This window comes from Salmo salar, chromosome 16 (genome assembly GCF_965601325.2).
Source record: "Salmo salar chromosome 16, fSalSal1, whole genome shotgun sequence".
NCBI classification, from domain to species: Eukaryota; Metazoa; Chordata; class Actinopteri; order Salmoniformes; family Salmonidae; genus Salmo; species Salmo salar.
In genome coordinates, this window is record NC_138306.1 from 37,467,462 (window position 1) to 37,491,042 (window position 23,581).

The 23,581-nt window shown below is 43.3% G+C and overlaps 1 protein-coding gene across 2 annotated transcripts in view; it reads left to right on the forward strand.

Annotated features, from left to right (window-relative positions):
• The first annotated feature begins 328 nt into the window (after positions 1–328).
• Positions 329–23,581, forward strand: part of LOC106573628 (NT-3 growth factor receptor) — a 288,867-nt gene continuing 265,614 nt past the window's right edge. For both annotated transcript variants that reach the window (XM_014148852.3, XM_014148855.3), the window contains exon 1: positions 329–904. In XM_014148852.3, the coding sequence (XP_014004327.1) occupies positions 666–904 (239 nt within the window). In that variant the 5' untranslated portion in view covers positions 329–665. The remainder of the gene's footprint in view (positions 905–23,581) is intronic.

Sequence of the window (23,581 nt, forward strand, 5' to 3'; positions counted from 1 at the left end):
TTAATCATCATACTGGCTGCCCTTTTAGATGTTTTTGTTTTGTTGCCATACTCGATTGTGTAGGCGTAGCCCTCTAAAAAGGATACATTGTGGCCTGGACGCCCGATGTGTAATCGAACATCCAACCATAGGCCTAATGATAAATCACCATAAATGTGTAGCCTATTGTTATTGTGCTATAGTATAGCCTACGCTCTGTGTGCAATTGCTGTTATGATCTGATTTGAGCTGCATCCTGAGTTGCAGGTGTGTCAGTTTCCATTTTGCCCTGTAGGTGGGACTTAATGCTTGGAGCATGGACCTCGCTCTCTCTCTCGTCACTTTCTTCAACGCGCTATCCCTCGGAGTCTTGGAGCGGTGCTAGTACAACCTGGAACTAAGCGGCTAACGGCAGCATAAATACAGGGTAACATATACTATGCATTCTAGAGAGGAGGACAAGCTTGGAGTACTGCTTTTTGAACCATTTCCACTTTGACGGAGTATTTTTTCCCCTTCTTCCTCATCTGTGAAATAGATGGACATTAGCGCATTCGCATCAATTTGACATACCTACATACATTCACTCGCCCGCGCGCACACACCACATAATTGCATATTCAGACGGTCTCCGCTTTGGAGGTTCAAAAACATCTCAAGGATATTGTCCTAATAAACGTTGAGTCATGGATTCATTTTTTATTCCACCACGAATTTGCTGGTGGAGGGTATTGTTTCTTTTGACCATCTTTCAGGACTACTTGAGCAATATGCTGGACTGCCCGCCAACCTGCAGCTGCTCTCCAACTGAAATCTATTGCAATAAGTCTGACAATGGGAAATTCTTTCCCCTGCTTGCACTGCAAGATACTGGGAACAATGGCAATAACAGTATCGAAGATGTGTTCAAGAACATCACCTCAATGTAAGTCTTTGTGCCCACTGTAGTGGCCATCACATGTTGAATCCATGTGAGTCACAACTTAGCGTAGGCCTACTCTCCCTGTAATTTATTTGTTTTACTTCTGCCGCACCTCCTTACGTGATATATTTAGCAATGCAAAACTGTGATTCTGCTGAGTCTGTAACATTTAATAGGCTACCTATACATCCATTTCACGTTATGTCGTTACCGTTATCTCCGTGGAATACATTAACCCTGCAAAGCCCTTCAGCCACAAGTAAAATGCGGTATCAATAAGAACTGAATTCAATGTCAGTTCAAAAATAGACCTGTTGGTTATTTGCGAGGCAATGCACCCCCAAACAGCAATATTGCTATTCCTTTATAAGAGCCAGCACGCAGGACTTGATTCAGCTTAATGAAATCAAAGGTAAGGAATAATACCTACCACAAGAAGCAATATCATTTGATATGCTCGGTCATTCCATTTGATTTCCAACACTTTTTCACCTCACCCCTTTTGATTTGAATGAAACTTTTCATACATATTTGCCCATGGTAGAAGTGGTCAGAAAGTGACATTTTGGACCTGAATGCCCAAACATTCAGGAGATAGATCTGCTCAAAGTTGATCCATTTTTCATTCCTCACCACACCATGAGACATCCAGGTCTTCATCACTGGAAAATATAAACTGTTGATTTTAATATAATTTAAAAGCTCACAAACTACTTTATCATTTCTTGAAAAAAATTTTTTTTGAATAACAATGTAATTGTTTTGTCATCACTGATTGTTGACTTAAATGGGAATATCAGTTGTTTTAAATTATACTGTCAATCTACTATAGGAAACCTATTGAAATATGGATAATAGAACAGACATTCTATGGTGACATTTGATGGTGGGTGGACCGGCAGCCATTTTTGTGGGAGCAATTGGAAGTAAAAATGTAAATGTCAATGGTATACCAGGTAGATTGCAGTGGTCTGAAGGGATATATCCATTGTATGAATTATATTTCTCTGATTGAAATGACACCTACTGTACTCATTCAAGAGTATGCTCTGTCTCAACGATTGTGGGCACAACACAAACCCCTCAGATTATGTAAATTAGCATCTAAACTACAATATATGCAGAAGATTTTTTTTTGAAGGTTAACCATTTTATGATGATTGATGTTAAAGGTTTAGAAAATACTTTTAAAAATTAAATTAGAAAATATTTTCACAACCCTGATTATAAGCTTTTAATTGATATCAAAGTCAACCATTAATATTTTCCAGGGACGAAGACATGGATGTCTCATGGTATGGTGGGGTATGCAAAATGGGTCAACTTTGAGCACCTTTATCTCCTGAATGTTTTGGCATTCAGGCCCAAAAAGTTACCTTCTGACCACTTCTACCATGGTCATACATGTACGGAAAGTTTTGTTCAAATCAAAAGGGGTGTGGTCAAAAAACAATTGAAATCAAATGGAACGACCCTACATACAAAATGTAGGCTAACCACATCTCAGGATTGGCAGTTTTACTCTTTTTTTAACTGCTTTGCATTCTGTCACAGACTCCAAATAATTTATAACATTTGCAAACGTCTGAAAAGGTGCTTTGTTTACTGAAATTAATCAACCAAGAGACAGAGCTTATATTTTTAGATCCACTCTCCAAGTGTGGCCATGTCAGTTTTTGCTATAAGGCTTCTTGATCATGACACAATTTACCATTTTAGTCCGGACAGTTTAAACTAGGCTAATCCTAAATAATCGTTGTTAGTTAGATTTGGTTGCCACCCTGTCAAGTTTATGTTATCAGCCCGTTAGATTTTGTTCTGATTTGATGGTCCTATTTTTAGCCATGTCACTATCTCAGTAGAGAGCCTATTCTGATGAATGTATCTCAAATTGAAAACATTAAAAGGATATTCCACCCAGTAAAGTGAAATGTTCTTGGCAGAAGGTTTCCCCTCTTATATTCCCAATGGAAAGTATTTTTTGACTCTATAAGTAATGTGTTCATAAAAATAGAGCATTGACACTGATGACATACTTTTTCCTCTAGAAGGCTTTTCTTTTAGAAATGCCATTAGTTCTGTTAAAGAACAATCTCCCCCACTGATCCTAGCTCTCTCGGCTGAAATGTTAAGCCATTTAGGGATCTTATAGCACAGTCAATTTGTATTGCACCCATTTGTATTCACCTCTAAATGATTCGAAAAGAAAACGGAACAATAGTAGTAGTAGAAACAAGATCATCAATACACTGAGAGATTTTGGATCCCAGCTGTCACATCTCAAGCTGAAGAGACTATTTTGGTAGAACAAAACCCCAATTCATTATTGATTCTTTGTTGAGATTTGCCAAGGATGAGGGTGCCATGACAACCTCTCTGCTTTGAACTGAATCCACAAAATGTCCATACCCTGAGAAGTGATGATTTGCCTAGTGTGTAGGATGTAGACCCCATGTGTGGGCATAAGGGCCATAAAAAACCTGTTCCAAACACATGCATAATTCCAACGATATTATCCTAACTATGCCGTCTGGTTATAAATAAGCACACTTTAAAACAAGCACAAAAAACACCATTCAGTTTGTCTTGACTTTGTAGGTCAACTCATTCTTGTGCTTGCTGCCTCCACTCTCTCCAGAAGGCCACTAGAGGGGCTGTTGGTTGTTCTTTTACAGAGACGAGAACTCTCTGTCATTCGATAGATTTAAACAATTACAAAAGTTATTTTATGTACCAGCTTTATCAGAATGTTGGAATCCATTATTTTATTTTCATGGCGTGATTTTTGTTGAGCGCTGTCACAGAGAACCGCATGTCATCGCTGCTGCTGTTATGCGTGTAGGAATCATTCAGCACCCCCTATTACTGGACAGCTCCAACACACTCACTTCGCTTGGGAGTGGGCCTTGTAGGCTAGTTGAAGAGAATTGGCAGTCTTGAAATGCAGTTGTTACAGCACATGCACCAATGCGATTTCAGAATAGACCTAAGAAATTGTGAGAAGCATTTTTTTTTTAATCTCCCTTTGGCATATTTGTTTTAGGCTACTTCTGGATTTCCTTGAAAATACCTTGAATGAATTGTACATTTGACGGCTGTCTGCCTCAACTATAGCTACATTTGTCTCGCTGCACACAAGTTCAGAGTTCAGATTTCTAAAAGCCAACAATTCTGTCAGGTATTGTGTAACATAATGATAATGTAAAATGTATTTTGACGGGTATGTGTATTGTGATTGTCAAATTATGTAGCCTTCCTCAAATATAGACTACTTTTCCACATCATTTGAATCCAAGTGTATACATTTGAAGTCGGAAGTTTACATACACTTAGGTTGGAGTAATTAAAACTTGTTTTTCAACCACTCCACAATTTTCTTGTTAATAAACTATAGTTTTGGTAAGGCGGTTAGGACATCTACTTTGTGCATGACACAAGTCATTTTTCCAACAATTGTTTACAGACAGATTATTGCACTTATAATTCACTGTATCACAATTCCAGTGGGTCAGAAGTTTACATATACTAAGTTGACGGTGCCTTTAAACTGCTTGGAAAATTCCAGAAAATGATGTCATGGCTTTAGAAGCTTCTGATAGGTTAATTGACATAATTTGAGTCAATTGGAGGAGTACCTGGGATGTATTTCAAGGCCTACCTTCAAACTCAGTGCCTCTTTGCTTGACATCATGGGAAAATCAAAAGAAATCAGAAAAAAATGTAGACCTCTACACCTCTGGTTCATCCTTGGGAGCAATTTCCAAATGCCTGAAGGTACCACGTTCATCTGTACAAACAATAGTACGCAAGTATAAACACCATGGTACCATGCAGCCGTCATACCGCTCAGGAAGGAGACGTGTTCTGTCTCCTAGAGATGATCGTACTTTGGTGCGAAAAGTGCAAATAAATCTCAGAACCACGGCAAAGGACCTTGTGAAGATGCTGGAGGAAACAGGTACAAAAGTATCTATATCCACAGTAAAACGAGTCTTATATCGACATAACCTGAAAGGCCGCTCAGCAAGGAAGAAGCCACTGCTCCAAAACCGCCATAAAAAAGCCAGACTACGGTTTGCAACTGCACACAAAGATCGTACTTTTTGGAGAAATGTCCTCTGGTCTGAAGAAAGAAAAATAGAACTGTTTGGCCATAATGACCATTTATGTTTGGAAGAAAAAGGGGGAGGCTTGCAAGCCGAAGAACACCATCCCAACCGTGAAGCACGGGGGTGGTGGCATCATGTTGTGGGGGTGCTTTGCTGCAGGAGGAACTGGTGCACTTCACAAAATAGATGGTATCATGAGGGAGGAAAATTATGTGGATATATTGAAGCAACATCTCAAGAAATCAGTCAGGGTGTTAAAGCTTGGTCGCAAATGGGTCTTCCAAATGGACAATGACCCCAAGCATACTTCCAAAGTTGTGGCAAAATGGCTTAAGGACAACAAAGTCAAGGTATTGGAGTGGCCATCACAAAGCCCTGACCTCAATCCTATAGAACATTTGCAGGCAGAACTGAAAAAGCGTCTGCGAGTAAGGAGGCCTACAAACCTGACTCAGTTACACCAGCTCTGTCAGGAGGAATGGCCCAACATTCACCCAACTTATTGTGGGAAGCTTGTGGAAGGCTACCCAAAATGTTTGACCCAACTTAAACAATTTAAAGGCAATGCTACCAAATACAAATTGAGTGTATGTAAACTTCTGACCCACTGGGAATGTGATGAAATAAATAAAAGCTGAAATAAATCATTCTCTCCTCTATTATTCTGACATTTCACATTCTTAAAATAAAGTGGGGATCCTAACTGACCTAAGACAGGGAAGTTTTACAAGGATTAAATGTCAGGAATTGTGAAAAACTGATGAATGTAGATGAATGTAAACTTCTGACTACAACTCTATGCAATGCTTTAAATCTAATATTGCACTAAAACCCCATGGAGGACATGTTATTCTGTTTGAGAAATAATGGCCTACATAGATAATTGACAGGCAGTAGCCCTAGGTTTACTTTGTTGGCAGTACATTATTTCCCCTGAAAATGGCAGGCTAGGATGTAGCACGGGGGGTATCATCCAGTGGCATGGTAATACCATCCTCTGTTTGGAGTGTTCTGTGTGACCAAGCTTTCTTCTTCTTAGGCTTTACTGTTAATGAGGTATGAATGCTCTGGCATCTGGAGCATGTTTGAAAGAGCTAATCCTTATGGACATTTTCATTTCTCTAGAACCAAGTGTGTTTGAAATGGATTAGGCTGTGTTGTTTTGCTGCATGGACAATGAGGATGAAATTATTTTCCTTGAGAGGCACGTTTGTTTTATCTCACACAAGACTAAAGCGTTCTCGTTCTTTGACCAGTCTTAAGTGTTCACATTCACCATACAACAGGTGGATGCATGATATATCCATATATTAGTATGTATCCATTGAATTCATCAAGTTCTCTATTGAGGAAGTGGCAAAGGCACGGTTTTGTACTTTTGCTGTCATAGCAATGCTGTTGGTGTTCAATTTGTTCTTCTCTTTTAAGATAAAACCTTCCTATCACAGTGCTATCAGTAACACCCTTTTCGCTCAGTCTCAGAAATTGTGTATTTTATATTTCCTTTCATTACTCCTTCTAAGGCTTGGGCGGTATACCATATAAACCAGGATATTTGGAAATAGCCATGGGGGGTTTTTCAATACTGTCAAAACTATTTATTTGAAGTTTTTCAATACATTTTAATATTTGTAGCTTATTAAGATAATACCTGCAGTCAACTTGTGCAATACGTTAGGGAATAAAGCTGATGCGTTCTTAATTTCACCTGTCACATTATTTTACATTATGAAGTTCACCGTAGTTCCCCAGAATAGTTTAGCCAGTCATGTGTTTGTTTATATATAGCACAACGGGAGAGAGCTGGTGAGTTCAGCTGTGTATTTGGTTTAACTTGCTAGTTAGCTAAGTAAGTGGCTGAATTAATAAGGAGACGGGTTATCATATAGTGTTAGCTTTCTGCCGTGTTTGAGAAGTCAAAGCGCTTTGGATGAGTTATCTGTACAGCTGCCACTCCTGCTATCTAGATTTACTTACGTAAATGTTTTTCTCCCTTCCTTTCTCCGACCGTCTACTCCTCCCCCTATTCTCGGAGCAGAGCAGAAAGGCCCGTTGCCCTAGTGACTCCACACAGACACAGCGTGTACACACTGCTCCAGAACCAGTACTGTTGTTCCTTCAGACAAGCATGGTCAAAACTTTATTCATTTGCACAATGTCTCCCTTTCACATTCACTTGTAAATGTCCAAACTCAAAAAAATGAAATTCGGTAGCTACTACCTATACTTATAGCTTATGAGCTGGATTGCCTGTCTTTGCAATTAGTTTATTTTTGTTTGCGCTCTTTAGCATATTTAGATAGCAGCCTCTGTTGAAATTCGCTATTCGTTTGTGCTAATTTTGTTATCGCTCTGGTAATAGATGTCCATTGGAGTTTCTTTAGCATTTTTTTAGCAACCCCTTGTGTACTAATAGCATAATTCCCGGGATGGGAGAAGGACGGTATGACGATATGAAAATCAGGATACCGCCCAACCTTACTCCTGCTCAAGGTTTGCCAACATGGTGTGTGTGCGCACATTTGTGTGTGTGTGTGGGAGGATGTGTGTAGGATTATCTGTCAGTCTGCCTCACCTCAAATTTGTCCTCTATATAACTTGCCTATTTTAAGAAGAGACTATTTGTTTTCATCCATTAGGCTAATTGTCTTTTCTCTGTACTTAGTAAGGCTGTTCTCTGTAGAAGGCACTTTTCTGTGCAAATCTTTATCTTCCATAATGGAATGCAGAGGCCATGGTCAGCAGTCAGGCTGCATTTTGTACCTAAAACCACTAGCCCAATACTTTGAAGTGTTTGAAGGTTATTTGAGCATTAGACATGTTGAAATATGCCAAGCCAAATCCATTTACTGTCCCTCCATGGTCTCTCAGAAATCGTACACTTAAGAGAGTGGGAGTGAGCCAGCACATGTTCACAAAAACGTGGGCAAGCTATGAAAAGGAGGCTACCTCTATGAGTGATGCCACTCCTCCCACACATCCCTGCTCTGCTTCAGAGGAAGATGGAGGGCCTCGTTTAAATCAGAGCTAATTAAAAGCACAGTGGAGTATAGAGATGGGGGGGAAAAAATCAATACAGTTTCATATTGCGATATTATTTCTGAACGATATTTTATCGATATATCATTTTTTGTTACTCTAGGGAGCGTTGGCTAGGTCTAGTCAACTGTACCAACGCCACAACTCAGGTATTTTTAATTCTATGGCTTGTTCTCCATCTTTTTAAATAGTGAGCCAGTATGTTTTCAGCACTTTTATTTCCCTAAACAATTAAAACTCCTTTTCTCATGCTCTCTCTTGTCTCTCTGCAGCAGACATACAGTATAGTGAGCAATATGTTTGAAACATCAAATCGCAGTATCGAATTGCAATACATATAGAATTGTGACAAACGTAATACATATTGTATCGGCACCTAAAGTGTTGTTATAATATCGTATCGTGAGGTCCCTGACAACTCCCAGCCATAGTGGAGTATAGAGTACAGTACATGGAGTTGTGTACAGACAGACAGATGGATGGACTGTCAGTGTTTTCACACGTCTTTATTCAACATAATTGAAAAAGATTGAGGCATACTATACAGTATGTGAGTAAGAGGGGGAGGTGACTGCCCAGTGTGGAGTGCATCGTTTATGATTCCTGTTGCATGTGGAAGTGCCATCTGTGTGAGGCCCCTTTAAAGGCAGAGTGTACCAGTGTACCAAAGTACCCATGCCTGCCCCTTACTTGGGTGAAAGATGGTTTATCTTTGAGTAAACATGGCTGTGCTTTGCCTGCTTGAATGTTGAGTGATCGATCCGGGTGGGTTTGTTCAGCTGAAGTATATTACTGGACCCTGATTTCTCCGTATCTCTTTGGACAAATCTTTAAACCCAACCGGGTGTCTCTCTGCTGAGGTCCGCTTTACGAGATCTGAGAGCTGGATTTTTATATATTTTTTATTTTTATTTCACCTTCATTTAACCAGGTAGGCTAGTTGAGAACAAGTTCTCATTTGCAACTGCGACCTGGCCAAGATAAAGCATAGCAATTCGACATATACAACAACACAGAGTTACACATGGAATAAACAAAACATACTGTCAATAATACAGTTGAACAAAAGAAAACAAAAAGTCTATATATGGTGAGTGCAAATGAGGTAAGTTAAGGCAATAAATAGGCCATGGTGGCGAAGTAATTACAATATAGCAATTAAACACTGGAATGGTAGATGTGCAGAAGATGAATGTGCAAGTAGAGATACTGGGGTGCAAAGGAGCAAGATAAATAAATAAATACAGTATGGGGATGAGGTAGATAGATGGGCTGTTTACAGATGGGCTATGTACAGGTGCAGTGATCTGTGACCTGCTCTGAGAGCTGGTGCTTAACTTCTATGGGCTAGGTGGGACGCTTGTGTCCCACCTACTCAACAGCCAGTGTAATCCCGTGGCGCGTTATTCAAATACCTTAGAAATGCTATTACTTCAATTTCTCAAACATATGACTATTTTACACCATTTTAAAGACAAGACTCTCGGTAATCTAACCACACTGTCCGATTTCAAAAAGGCTTTTACAACGAAAGCAAAACATTAGATTATGTCAGCAGAGTACCCAGCCAGAAATAATCAGACACCCATTTTTCAAGCTAGCATATAATGTCACAAAAACCCAAACCACAGCTAAATGCAGCACTAACCTTTGATGATCTTCATCAGATAACAATCCTAGGACATTATGTTATACAATACATGCATGTTTTGTTCAATCAAGTTCATATTTATATCAAAAACCAGCTTTTTACATTAGCATGTGACTAGCATGTGACTAGCATTCCCACCGAACACTGCCGGTGAATTTACTAAATTACTCACGATAAACGTTCACAAAAAACATAACAATTATTTTAAGAATTATAGATACAGCACTCCTCTATGCACTCGATATGTCCGCTTTTCGGTGAAAGCACATTTTGCAATATTCTCAGTAGATAGCCCGGCATCACAGGGCTAGCTATTTAGACACCCAGCAAGTTTAGCACTCACCAAAGTCAGATTTACTATAAGAAAGATTTTATTACCTTTGCTGTCTTCGTCAGAATGCACTCCCAGGACTTCTACTTCAATAACAAATGTTGGTTTGGTCCCAAATAATCCATTGTTATATCCAAATAGCGGCGTTTTGTTCGTGCGTTCAAGACACTATCCAAAAGGGTAAATAAGGGTGACGAGCATGGCGCATTTCGTGACAAAAAAATTCTAAATATTCCATTACCGTACTTCGAAGCATGTCAACCGCTGTTTAAAATACATTTTTATGCCATTTTTCTCGTAAAAAAGTGATAATATTCAGACCGGGAAAGCCTGTATACATACAAAGAGAGAGAAAATAAATACATCTCGTGCCCTCGTGCACGAGCGTGAGTCTCAGAGTACTCTGACCAGCCACTATCCAAACGCGATAATGTGTTTCAGCCAGAGGCTGCCTCGATATCATTCAGCTTTTTCCCGGGTTCTGAGAGCCTATGGGAGCCGTAGGAAGTGTCACGTTACGGCAAAGATCCTCAGTCTTCAATAAAAAGAGCCAAGATGAACAACAACTTGTCAGAGAGGGCGCTTCCTGTTTGGAATCTTCTCAGGTTTTTGCCTGCCATATGAGTTCTGTTATACTCACAGACACCATTCAAACAGTTTTAGAACCTTTAGGGTGTTTTCTATCCAAAGCCAATAATTATATGCATATTCTAGTTACTGGGCAGGAGTAGTAACCAGATTAAATCGGGTAAGTTTTTTATCCGGTCGTGTCAATACTGCCCCCTAGCCCTAACAGGTTAACCTGTTGGGGCTAGGGGGCAGTATTTTCACGGCCGGATAAAAAAACGTACCCGATTTAATCTGGTTACTAATCGTACCCAGTAACTAGAATATGCATATACTTATTATATATGGATAGAAAACACCCTAAAGTTTCTAAAACTGTTTGAATGGTGTCTGTGAGTATAACAGAACTCATTTGGCAGGCAAAACCCTGAGACATTTTCTGACAGGAAGTGGATACCTGATGTGTTGAATTACCTTTAAGCCTATGCCATTGAAACACACAGGGGTTGATTAATGTTTTGGCACTTCCTATTGCTTCCACTAGATGTCACCAGCCTTTACAAAGTGTTTTGAGTCTTTTACTGTGAGATCTGACCGAACAAGAGCCATGGAACGGTGATGGCCGATTAGACTCTGGCGCGTGAGTTCATGTTGGGTACCCTCGTTCCAATACGTTATAAAAGAGAATGCATTCGTCCACCTTGAATATTATTCATGTTCTGGTTAAAAAAGGCACTAATGATTTATGCTATACAAAGTTTGACATGTTTGAACGAACGTAAATATATTTTTTCCCCTCGTTCATGACGAGAAGTCCGGCTGGCTTAGATCATGTGCTAACAACACGGAGCTTTTTGGATATAAATGATGAGCTTTTTTGAACAAAACTACATTCGTTATGGACCTGGGATTCCTGGAAGTGACATCTGATGAAGAGAATCAAAGGTAATGGATTATTTACATAGTATTTTCGATTTTAGATCTCTCCAACATGGCCGTTTGTCTGTATAGCAAAGCATATTTTTCTGGGCGCAGTGCTCAGATTATTGCAAAGTGTGATTTCCCAGTAAGGTTATTTTTAAATCTGGCAAGTTGATTGCGTTCAAGAGATGTAAATCTATAATTCTTTAAATGACAATATAATATTTTACCAATGTTTTCTAATTTTAATTATTTAATTTGTGGTGCTGACTTGACTGCCGGTTATTGGAGGGAAACGATTTCCTCAACATCAATGCCATAGTAAAACGCTGTTTTTGGATATAAATATGAACTTGATAGAACTAAAAATGCATGCATTGTCTAACATAATGTCCTAGGAGTGTCATCTGATGGAGATTGTAAAAGGTTAGTGCATCATTTTAGCTGGTTTTATGGTTTTGGTGACGCCTGTCTGAATTGACAAAACATTACACACAGCTATTGTCAATGTACTCTCCTAACATAATCTAACTTTATGCTTTCGCCGTAAAACCTTTTTGAAATCGGACAACGTGGTTAGATTAAGGAGATGTTTATCTTTCAAAGGGTGTAAGATAGTTGTATGTTTGAAAAATTAGAATTTTGACATTTATTTGGTTTCAAATTTGCCGCTCTTGAAATGCACCTGCTGTTGATAGGGTGCACCACGGGTGGCACGCTAGCGTCCCACATAGCCCCAAGAAGTTAAAGCTAGTGAGGGAGATATGAGTCTCCAGCTTCAGAGATTTTTGCAGTTCGTTCCAGTCATTGGCAGCAGAGAACTGGAAGGAAAGAGACCAAACAAGGAATTGGCTTTGGGGGTGACCAGTGAGATATACCTGCTGGAGCGCATGCTACGAGCGGGTGCTGCTATGGTGACCAGTGAGCTGAGATAAGGCGGGGCTTTACCTAGCAGAGACTTGTAGATAACCTGTAGCCAGTGGGTTTGGCGACGAGTATGAAGTGAGAGCCAACCAACGAGAGCGAAAAGGTTGCAATGGTGGGTAGTGTGTGGGGCTTTGGTGACAAAACGGATGGCACTGTGATAGACTGCATCCAGTTTGTTGAGTAGAGTGTTGGAGGCTATTTTATAGATGACATCACCGAAGTCGAGGATCGGTAGGATGGTCAGTTTTACGAGGGTATGTTTGGCAGCATGAGTGAAGGATGCTTTGTTGCGATATAGGAAGCCGATTCTAGATTTAATTTTGGATTGGAGATGCTTAATGTGAGTCTGGAAGGAGAGTTTACAGTCTAACCAGACACCCAGGTATTTGTAGTTGTCCACGTATTCTAAGTCAGAGCCGTCCAGAGTATTGATGCTGGACGGGCGAGCAGGTGTGGGCAGTGATCAATTGAATAGCATGCATTTAGTTTTACTTGTGTTTAAGAGCAGTTGGAGGCCACGGAAGGAGAGTTGTATGGCATTGAAGCTCGTCTGGAGGTTAGTTAACAGTGTCCAAAGAGGAGCCAGAAGTATATAGAATGGTGTCGTCTGCGTAGAGTTGGATCAGAGAATCACCAGCAGCAAGAGCAACATCATTGATGTATACAGAGAAGAGAGTCGGCCCGAGAATTGACCCCTGTGGCACACCCATAGAGACTGCCATAGGTCCGGTCAACAGGCCCTCTGATTTGACACACTGAACTCTATCAGAGAAGTAGTTGGTAAACCAGGCGAGGCAATCATTTGAGAAACCAAGGCTGTCGAGTTTGCCAATAAGAATTTGGTGATTGACTGAGTCGAAAGCTTTGGCCAGGTCGATGAATACGGCTGCACAGTAATGTCTCTTATCGATGGTGGTTATGATGTCGTTTAGGACCTTGAGCGTGGCTGAGGTGCACCCATGACCAGCTCTGAAACCAGTTTGCATAGCGGAGAAGGTACGGTAGGATTCAAAATGTTCGGTAATCTGTTTGTTAACGTGGCTTTCGAAGACCTTAGAAAGACAGGGTAGGATAGATATAGGTCTGTAGCAGTTTGGGTCTAGAGTGTCACCCCCTTTGAAGAGGGGGATAACTGCGGCAGCTTTCCAATCTTTGGGAATCTCAGACGATACAAAAGAGAGGTTGAACAGGCTAGTAATGGGGGTTGCAACAATTTCGGCAGATAATTTTAGGAGGAGAGGATCCAGATTGTCTAGCCCGGCTGATTTGTATGGGTCCAGATTTTGCAGCTCTTTCAGAACATCAGCTGTCTGGATTTGGGTGAAGGAGAAATGTTGGGGGCATTGGCGGGTTGCTGTGGAGGGTGTCGGGCAGTTGACCGGGGTAGGGGTAGCCAGGTGGATTTATCGGTGGTAACAGTGTTTCCTAGCCTCAGAGCAGTGGGCAGCTGGGAGGAGGTGCTCTTATTCTCCATGGACTTTACAGTGTCCCAGAACTTTTTTGAGTTAGTACTACAGGATGCAAATTTCTGTTTGAAAAAGATAGCCTTAGCTTTTCTAACTGCCTGTGTATATTTGTTCCTAACTTCGCTGAAAAGTTGCATATCACGGGGCTATTCAATGCTAATGCAGAACGCCACAGGATGTTTTTAGTGCTGGTCAAGGGCAGACAGGTCTGGAGTGAACCAAGGACTATATCTATTCCTAGTTCTACATTTTTTTGAGTGCGGCATGCTTATTTACGATTAAAGAATAGCCAGGCATCATCTACTGACGGGATGAGGTCAATGTATTTCCAGGATACCCCAGCCAGGTCGATTAGAAAGGCCTGCTCGCAGACGTGTTTTAGGGAGCGTTTGACAGTGATGAGGGGTGGTCGTTCGGTCGCAGACCCATTATGGATGCAGGCAATGAGGCAGTGATCGCTGAGATCTTGATTGAAAACAGCAGAGGTGTATTTGGAGGGCGAGTTAGTTAGGATGACATCTATGAGGGTGCCCGTGTTTACGGATTTGGGGTTGTACCTGGTAGGTTCATTGATGATTTGTGTGAGATTGAGGGCATCAAGCTTAGATTGTAGGATGGCCGGGGTGTTAAGCATGTCCCAGTTTAGGTCACCTAGTAGCACGAGCTCAGAAGATAGATGGGGGGCAATCAATTCATATATGGTATCGAGGGCACAGCTGGGGGCAGAGGGAGGTCTATAGCAAGCAGCAACAGTGAGAGACTTGTTTCTTGAAAGGTGAATTTTTAGAAGTAGAAGCTCGAATTGTTTGGGTACAGACTTGGATAGTAATACAGAACTCTGCAGGCTATCTTTGCAGTAGATTGCAACACCGCTCCCTTTGGCAGTTCTATCTTGGCGGAATATGTTATAGTTAGCGATGGAGATTTCAGGGTTTTTGGTGGTTTTTCTAAGCCAGGATTCAGACATGGCTAAGACATCCAGGTTGGCAGAGTGTGCTAAAGCAGTGAGTAAAACAAACTCAGGGAGTAGGCTTCTAATTACATTTACATTTAAGTAATTTAGCAGACGCTCTTATCCAGAGCGACTTACAAATTGGTGCATTCACCTTATGATATCCAGTGGAACAACCACTTTACAATAGTGCATCTAAATCTTTTTTTTGGGGGGGGGGGGGGGGGGGGGTTAGAAGGATTACTTTGTCCTATCCTAGGTATTCCTTAAAGAGGTGGGGTTTCAGGTGTCTCCGGTAGGTGGTGATTGACTCCGCTGTCCTGGCATCGTGAGGGAGCTTGTTCCACCATAGGGCTGCCAGAGCAGCGAACAGTTTTGAATGGGCTGAGCGGGAACTGTGCTTCCTCAGAGGTAGGGGGGCCAGCAGGCCAGAGGTGGATGAGCGCAGTGCCCCCGTTTGGGTGTAGGGACAGATCAGAGCCTGAAGGTACGGAGGTGCCATTCCCCTCACGGCTCCGTAGGCAAGCACCATGGTCTTGTAGCGGATGCGAGCTTCAACTGGAAGCCAGTGGAGAGAGCGGAGGAGCGGGGTGACGTGAGAGAACTTGGGAAGGTTGAACATCAGACGGGCTGCGGCGTTCTGGATGAGTTGGAGGGGTTTAATGGCACAGGCAGGGAGCCCAGCCAACAGCGAGTTGCAGTAATCCAGACGGGAGATGACAAGTGCCTGGATTAGGACCTGCGCCGCTTCCTGTGTGAGGCAGGGTCGTACTCTGCGAATGTTGTAGAGCATGAACCTACAGGATCGGGTCACCGCCTTGATGTTAGTGGAGAACGACAGGGTGTTGTCCAGTGTCACGCCAAGGTTCTTAGCACTCTGGGAGGAGGACACAATGGAGTTGTCAACCGTGATGGCGAGATCATGGAACGGGCAGTCCTTCCCCGGGAGGAAAAGCAGCTCCGTCTTGCCGAGGTTCAGCTTGAGGTGGTGATCCGTCATCCACACTGATATGTCTGCCAGACATGCAGAGATGCAATTCGCCACTTGGTTATCAGAAGGGGGAAAGGAGAAGATTAATTGTGTGTCGTCTGCATAGCAATGATAGGAGAGACCATGTGAGGATATGACAGAGCCAAGTGACTTGGTGTATAGTGAGAATAGGAGAGGGCCTAGAACAGAGCCCTGGGGGACACCAGTGGTGAGAGCACGTGGTGCGGAGACAGATTCTCGCCACGCCACCTGGTAGGAGCGACCTGTCAGGTAGGACGCAATCCAAGCATGGGCCGCACCGGAGATGCCCAACTCGGAGAGGGTGGAGAGGAGGATCTGGTGGTTCACAGTATCAAAGGCAGCAGATAGGTCTAGAAGGATGAGAGCAGAGGAGAGAGAGTTAGCTTTAGCAGTGCGGAGAACCTCCGTGACACAGAGAAGAGCAGTCTCAGTTGAATGACCAGTCTTGAAACCTGACTGATTTGGATCAAGAAGGTCATTCTGAGAGAGATAGCAAGAGAGCTGGCCAAGGACGGGACGCTCAAGAGTTTTGGAGAGAAAAGAAAGAAGGGATACTGGTCTGTAGTTGTTGACATCGGAGGGATCGAGTGTAGGTTTTTTGAGAAGGGGTGCAACTCTCGCTCTCTTGAGGACGGAAGGGACGTATCCAGTGGTCAAGGATGAGTTGATGAACGATGCGAGATAAGGGAAAAGGTCTCCGGAAATGGTCTGGAGGAGAGAGGAGGGGATAGGGTCAAGCGGGCAGGTTGTTGGGCGGCCGGCCGTCACAAGTCGCAAGGTTTCATCTGGAGAGAGAGGGGAGAAAGAGGTCAAAGCATAGGGTAGGGCAATGTGAGCAGGACCAGTGGTAGAAAGTGGACCAGCGGTGACGTTTGACTTAACAAACGAGGAGCGGATGTCGTCAACCTTCTTTTCAAAATGGTTGACGAAGTCATCCGCTGAGAGGTGGGGGGAGGATTCAGGAGGGAGGAGAAGGTGGCAAAGAGCTTCCTAGGGTTAGAGGCAGATGCTTGGAATTCAGAGTGGTAGAAAGTGGCTTTAGCAGCAGAAACAGAAGAGGAAAATGGAGAGAGGAGGGATTGAAAGGATACCAGGTCCGCAGGGAGGCGAGTTTTCCTCCATTTCCGCTCGGCTGCCCGGAGCCCTGTTCTGTGAGCTCGCAATGAGTCGTCGAGCCACGGAGCAGGAGGGGAGAACCGAGCCGGCCTGGAGGATAGGGGACATAGAGAGTCAAAGGATGCAGAAAGGGAGGAGAGGAGGGTTGAGGAGGCAGAATCAGGAGATAGGTTGGAGAAGGTTTGAGCAGAGGGAAGAGATGATAGGATGGAAGGGGAGAGAGTAGCGGGAGAGAGAGAGCGAAGGTTGCGACGGCGCAATACCATCCGAGTAGGGGCAGAGTGAGAAGTGTTGGAGGAGAGCGAGAGCGAAAAGGATACAAGGTAGTGGTCGGAGACTTGGAGGGGAGTTGAAATGAGATTAGTGGAAGAACAGCATCTAGTAAAGATGAGGTCAAGCGTATTGCCTGCCTTGTGAGTCGGGAGGGAAGGTGAGAGGGTGAGGTCAAAAGAGGAGAGGAGTGGAAAGAAGGAGGCAGAGAGGAATGAGTCAAAGGTAGACGTGGGGAGGTTAAAGTCGCTCAGAACTGTGAGAGGTGAGCCATCCTCAGGAAAGGAACTTGTCAAGCTCATTGATGAACTCTCCAAGGGAACCTGGAGGGCGATAAATGATAAGGATGTTAAGCTTGAATGGGCTGGTAACTGTGACAGCATGGAATTCAAAGGAGGAGATAGACAGATGGGTCAGGGGAGAAAGAGAGAATGTCCACTTGGGAGAGATGAGGATTCCAGTGCCACCACCCCGCTGGCCAGATGCTCTCGGGGTATGCGAGAACACGTGGTCAGACGAGGAGAGAGCAGTAGGAGTAGCAGTGTTATCTGTGGTAATCCATGTTTCCGTCAGCGCCAAGAAGTCGAGGGACTGGAGGGTACCATAGGCTGAGATGAACTCTGCCTTGTTGGCCGCAGACCGGCAGTTCCAGGGGCTGCCGGAGACCTGGAACCCCACGTGGGTCGTGCGCGCTGGTTAGAGTGGCAGTGTGGCAGGTTAGAGTGGCAGTGGCCACGCGGTGTGAAGCGTTTGTATGGCCTGTGCAGAGGGGAGAGAACAGGGATAGACAGACACATAGTTGACAGGCTACAGAAGAGGCTACGCTAATGCAAAGGAGATTGGAATGACAAGTGGACTACACGTCTCGAATGTTCAGAAAGTTAAGCTTACGTTGCAAAAATCTTATTGACTAAAATGATACAGTACTGCTGGCTGGTGAAGTAGGCTAGCTAGCAGTGGCTGCGTTGTTGACTTTGTTTGAAAGTGTAGCTGGCTAGGTAACCTCGATAGTTTCAGTACTACACCTTTATCATGATACAAAGGCAACTATGTAGCTAGCTAACATAACACTAATCAAGACGTTCCTTTGTAATGTATTTAGTTTCTACAATGCTGCTCGTCAGTAAAAGTTGGCTAGGTTTGGAAAATGGCGTCGCGGAGGACGAAAATAGCTGGCTAGCTAACCTCGATAATCACTCTAAACTACACAATTATCAAACTATGACAAAGACAACTATGTAGCTAGCTAACACTACAGTCATCTAATCGTTCCGTTGTAATGTATTCGTTTCTACAGTGCTGCTAGTCAGTAAAGGTTGGCTAGCTAGCAGTGGGTTTGATGTTGACTAGGTGTGTTGACTAAGTTTGGAGAACGGCGTCGCGGCGGACGAAAATAGCTGGCTAGCTAACCTCGGTAATTACTCTAAAACTACACAATTATCTTAGATACAAAGACAGCAAAGACAACTATGTAGCTAGCTAACACTACAGTAATCAAATCGTTCCGTTGTAATGTATTAGTTTCTACAGTGCTGCTAGTCGGTAGAAGTTGGCTAGCTAGCAGTGTTGACTAAGTGTTGACTAAGTTTGGAGAACGGCGTCGCGGCGGATGAAAATAGCTGGCTAGCTAACCTCGATAATTACTTCTAATGTTAACATGCATGAAACCAAGGCTTTTACGTTTACAGAAGTCAACAAATGAGAGCACCTGGGGAGTGGGAGTGGAGCTAGGCACTGCAGGACCTGGATTAACCTCCACATCACCAGAGGAACAGAGGAGAAGTAGGATAATGGTACTGCTAAAGGCTATACGAACTGGCCGTCTAGCACGTTCGGAACAGAGAGTAAAAGGATTAGGTTTCTGGGCATGATAGCATAGATTCAAGGCATAGTGTACAGACAAAGGTAAGGTAGGATGTGAGTACATTGGAGGTAAACCTAGTCATTGAGTAATGAGGGGAAGAAAAAGAAGAAGAAAAATGTATGAAATGTATGCATTCACTACTGTAAGTCGCTCTGGATAAGAGCGTCTGCTAAATGACTAAAATGTAAAATGTAATGATGAGAGAAATATAGTCTCTAGAGACGTTTATACCAGATGATGTAATCACAGATGTAGGAGGTGGAACAACATGGTTGGTTAAGGCATATTGAGCAGGGCTAGAGGCTCTACAGTGAAATAAGACAGTAATCACTAGCCAGGACAGTAATGGACGAGGCATATTGATATTAGAGAGAGGCATGCGTAGCCAAGTGAACATATGGGTTCAGTGAGTGGTTGGGCTGACTGGGGACACGGCGGTTCAGACAGTTAGCAGGCCGTAGCTAACAAGCTAACAGTTAGTAGGCCGGGGCTAAACAAGCTAGCCGTTAGCAGACCGGGGCTGGCAAGCTAGCAGTTAGCAGACCGGGGCAAGCAAGCTAGCAGTTAGCATACCGGGGCAAGCAAGCTAGCAGTTAACAGACCGGGGCTAGCAAGTTTGCCTTTGGGGGACGTCACGATGGGGGTAAGTCTGTTTTTGCCTCTTCGTGCGGTGACGTCGATAGACCAGTCGTGGAATTAGTAGGGTTTCATGTAGCTCTAGGTAGCTAGTAGGCCGCGGTTAGCAGAATGGGCCTTCAGCGGACGTCGCGCCTGAGGGGCCTGTTGGAATCCTCGGGCAGATTATGTCGGTATTCCAGTCGTAGAAGGTTCGGCGGGGTTCCGTGCCCCGTACCGGCAGTAGAAGGGGTCCGGATATTGTAGCCCAGGAGTGGGCTTCGGTAGTAGCACAGGAGCCCTGGCCGGGCTAGCTTCAGGCTAATTGGTGCTTGCTCCGGGATGGAAACGCTAGCCAGGAGTAGACACCCGGGATTGCGGTTAGCTAGTTGCGAAGATCCATATTAAAATGTTTAGAGTTTGTGGTAGGAATCCTGGGATATGGGGGGAATTTTTTAAAAATAATAATATGTCCGTTATGCTCTGGTTTGAGTCACATTGTTCGAACTGGCGAGAGTTTTTCGAGCTAAAGGTTAGCTGATGACCGCTAGCAGTGGTTTGCTGACTGATAGCTGGTAGGTAGTTAACTTAGCTGGCTAGCTTCAGTTGAGGGATTCCAGATCCGAGGTAAATAGAAATACTTTAGAAAAAAAACAGATCCACGCAACATTGGATGAGGCGGGTTGCAGGAGAGTATTTAGAAGTTGAGGTTTAGGAAAATATTTAAAAAAGATATGTGAAAAAAAATATGTGAAAAGATATATACAAGGGACACGACAGGACAAAGATGTCTGACTGCTACGCCATCTTGGAATGCATCTAGGAAATAAACTGTCATCAAATGCATATAAACATCTTCAGCTTCTGCTTTGCTTCCAGATCTATATTTACTGCTAGGCTATCTATGATCCTGTGCAGTTCTCTGAGGATTGGCTTCACAGTGATCTGTGTTGGAGTTAACTCACTGATTGCACGGCCACCTTGTCAGTCATGCAGAAAACCAACCGAGTACTCCATTAAATGTCACTCTATCAGTTGAAAAGATGAAGTCAGAAATCACTGCGTACATCAAATGTTTTGAATCTGGAGGCGTTTAGTTTCTCCATGGCATAGCAGCAGCACACTGTGTGAATAGCATAATGTGCATCGAGGTGAGGAAGCCACTTCATGGATGACTGGGAAAGATACAGTATATAGTCCAATAGGTTTTGTATTTCAGAACCATATGTAAAAAACACACACATAATGTTATGATGAATGTGGTATGCTCCCTTTTGTGAACATTGGGTAAACACGAAAACATCACAGTCAAGTACAGTAGGTTGGTTATATACTGTTGCATAGCCTTTAGCAAATCAAATGTGATGATTTTAAGAAAGACAACTACTTTGTCCATACATTTTGGGGTTGAAACAGTTGCTATTGTATTTTATGCTCTGCCAACTAGGACAGTGAGTGGCCAGTCCAATTACCTCCCTGATGACCTTGAGGGATTAAAAATATTTTTGTTCACCATTACTACTGGGATGGAAATGTCTGCATGCATGACCGACCCTTTATATTACTCATTATGATTTCCAATAACATTAGCTACCATTATGTCCCCTTTTTAAATTGACAACAAAAAGCATACTCCCTCATCCTGTCGTCCACCCCTATTGAAAATGTATTATGGATTTGACTTCGGCCCGGGGTAGAGAGAGCCTGTCACGTTGGTATGAAGAGATTCGGGAGACAGACGCAGGAATGCGTAATAGGGGTTTGTATTAAGCCCAAATTATGGCATGCCGTGTAAAGCACGGGGATGAAGTCCAAACAAACACGGTACAAAAGCACAGTGTTGAAACCCAAACAAAAGAGCGAGGAGTACCTTAAATAAATAACACACGCGCACAATGATTAACACACGGGACGAGACCTGTAATCATCTGCGCATCCACAAGGGAACAAAAGCCCAAAACACACAGCACAGGTACACACACGCACCAATGGACATTGTAACAATAATCGACAGCACCATGGTGAATAAAGGGCACATATATACAAATAGTGGAAATAGGGGCCAGGTGTGCGTGATGAAAGTTCCGGAGGGATCCGTGACAGAGCCTTTATGCTATTGTCCCCTTTGTGGTACCACCCGTGTGTGTGACCCCTAATATGCATTATGCCGAGGGCAGCACTGTTTATGAAATAGGTAATAGCACAGATCAATTGCAGATGGTCAGTAATGGCTGAATTATTAAAGACCCATATACTGTGTGTGTTTGTTTTCCAGTTCGCAATATCCCCTTATGTAATTGTACAGAACCCAATGTTCACTGTAGATAATGGATAGGTCATATTGTGTCATGTTACAGAACTAGCACTTACTGAATTCATACAACTATTAATCTCTCAATGTGCAGAATACATGCATTGAGTCTCTGTTTAATCGTTGTTGCATTGCTGTCTGTTTATTAACATGATCAATATCATTCTCATTCAACTCGTCAACCTCAGTGGTAGGTGCATCATATGCCTGCTGTCACCCACTTCTGTGGAGAACATGAGCAAAGACTGGACCCTTCATTTATCTATTGTAAAGAATTAATGCACATATGTTCTGTGAAATTGCATCTGATGACTTAAAGCATGTGCCAAACTCATTCCACGGAGGGCCGAGAGTCTGTGGGTTTTCACTCCTCCGTTGTACTTGATTGATGAATTAAGGTCACTAATTCGTAAGGAACTCCCCTCACCTGGTTGTCCAAGTCTTAATTGAAAGGAAAACCTAAAACCCTGCAGACACTCGGGCCTCCATGGAATAAGTTTGACATCCCTGACTTAAAGGGTAACTCTCAACCCCAATACAATGCCATACAACTCTCCTTCCGTGGCCTCCAACTGCTCTTAAATGCCAGTAAAACTAAATGGATGCTCTTCACCCGATCGCTGCCCGCACCTGCCCGCCCGTCTAGCATCACTACTCTGGACGGTTCTGACTTAGAATATGTGGACAAACTACAAATACCTAGGTGTCTGGTTAGACTGTAAACTCTCCTTCCAGACTCACATTAAGCATCGCCAATCCAAAATTAAATCTAGAATCGGCTTCCTATTTCGCAACAAAGCATCCTTCACTCACGCTGCCAAACATACCCTCGTAAAACTGACTATCCTACTGATCCTTGACTTCGGCGATGTCATTTCCAAAATAGCCACCCACACTCTACTCAGCAAATTGGATGCAGTCTATCACAGTGCCATCCATTTTGTCACCAAAGCCCCATATACTACCCACCACTGCGACCTGTATGCTCTCGTTGGCTGGCCCTCGCTTCATATTCGTCGCCAAACCCACTGGCTCCAGGTCATCTATATGTCTTTGCTAGGTAAAGCCCCGCCTTATCTCAGCTCACTGGTCACCATGGCAGCACCCACCCGTAGCACGTGCTCCAGCAAGTATATTTCACTGGTCACCCCCAAAGCCAACTCCTCATTTGGCCGCCTTTCCTTCCAGTTCTCTGCTGCCATTGACTGGAAGGAATTGCAAAAATCACTGAAGCTGGAGACTCATATCTCCCTCACTAACTTTAAGCATCAGCTGTTAGCGGTGGTGCGCGCTAATAGCGTTTCTATCGGTGACGAGCCCGGGTTGAGGCGAAGAGAGGGATGGAACCTACACTGTTACATTGATGCTGTTGACCCGGATCGTTGGTTGCTGCGGAAAAGGAGGAGGTCAAAGGGGGGGTGAGTGTAACCGATGTGAAATGGCTAGCTAGTTAGCGGTGGTGCGCGCTAATAGCGTTTCTATCGGTGACGTCACTTGCTCTGAGACCTGAAGTAGTAGTTCCCCTTGTG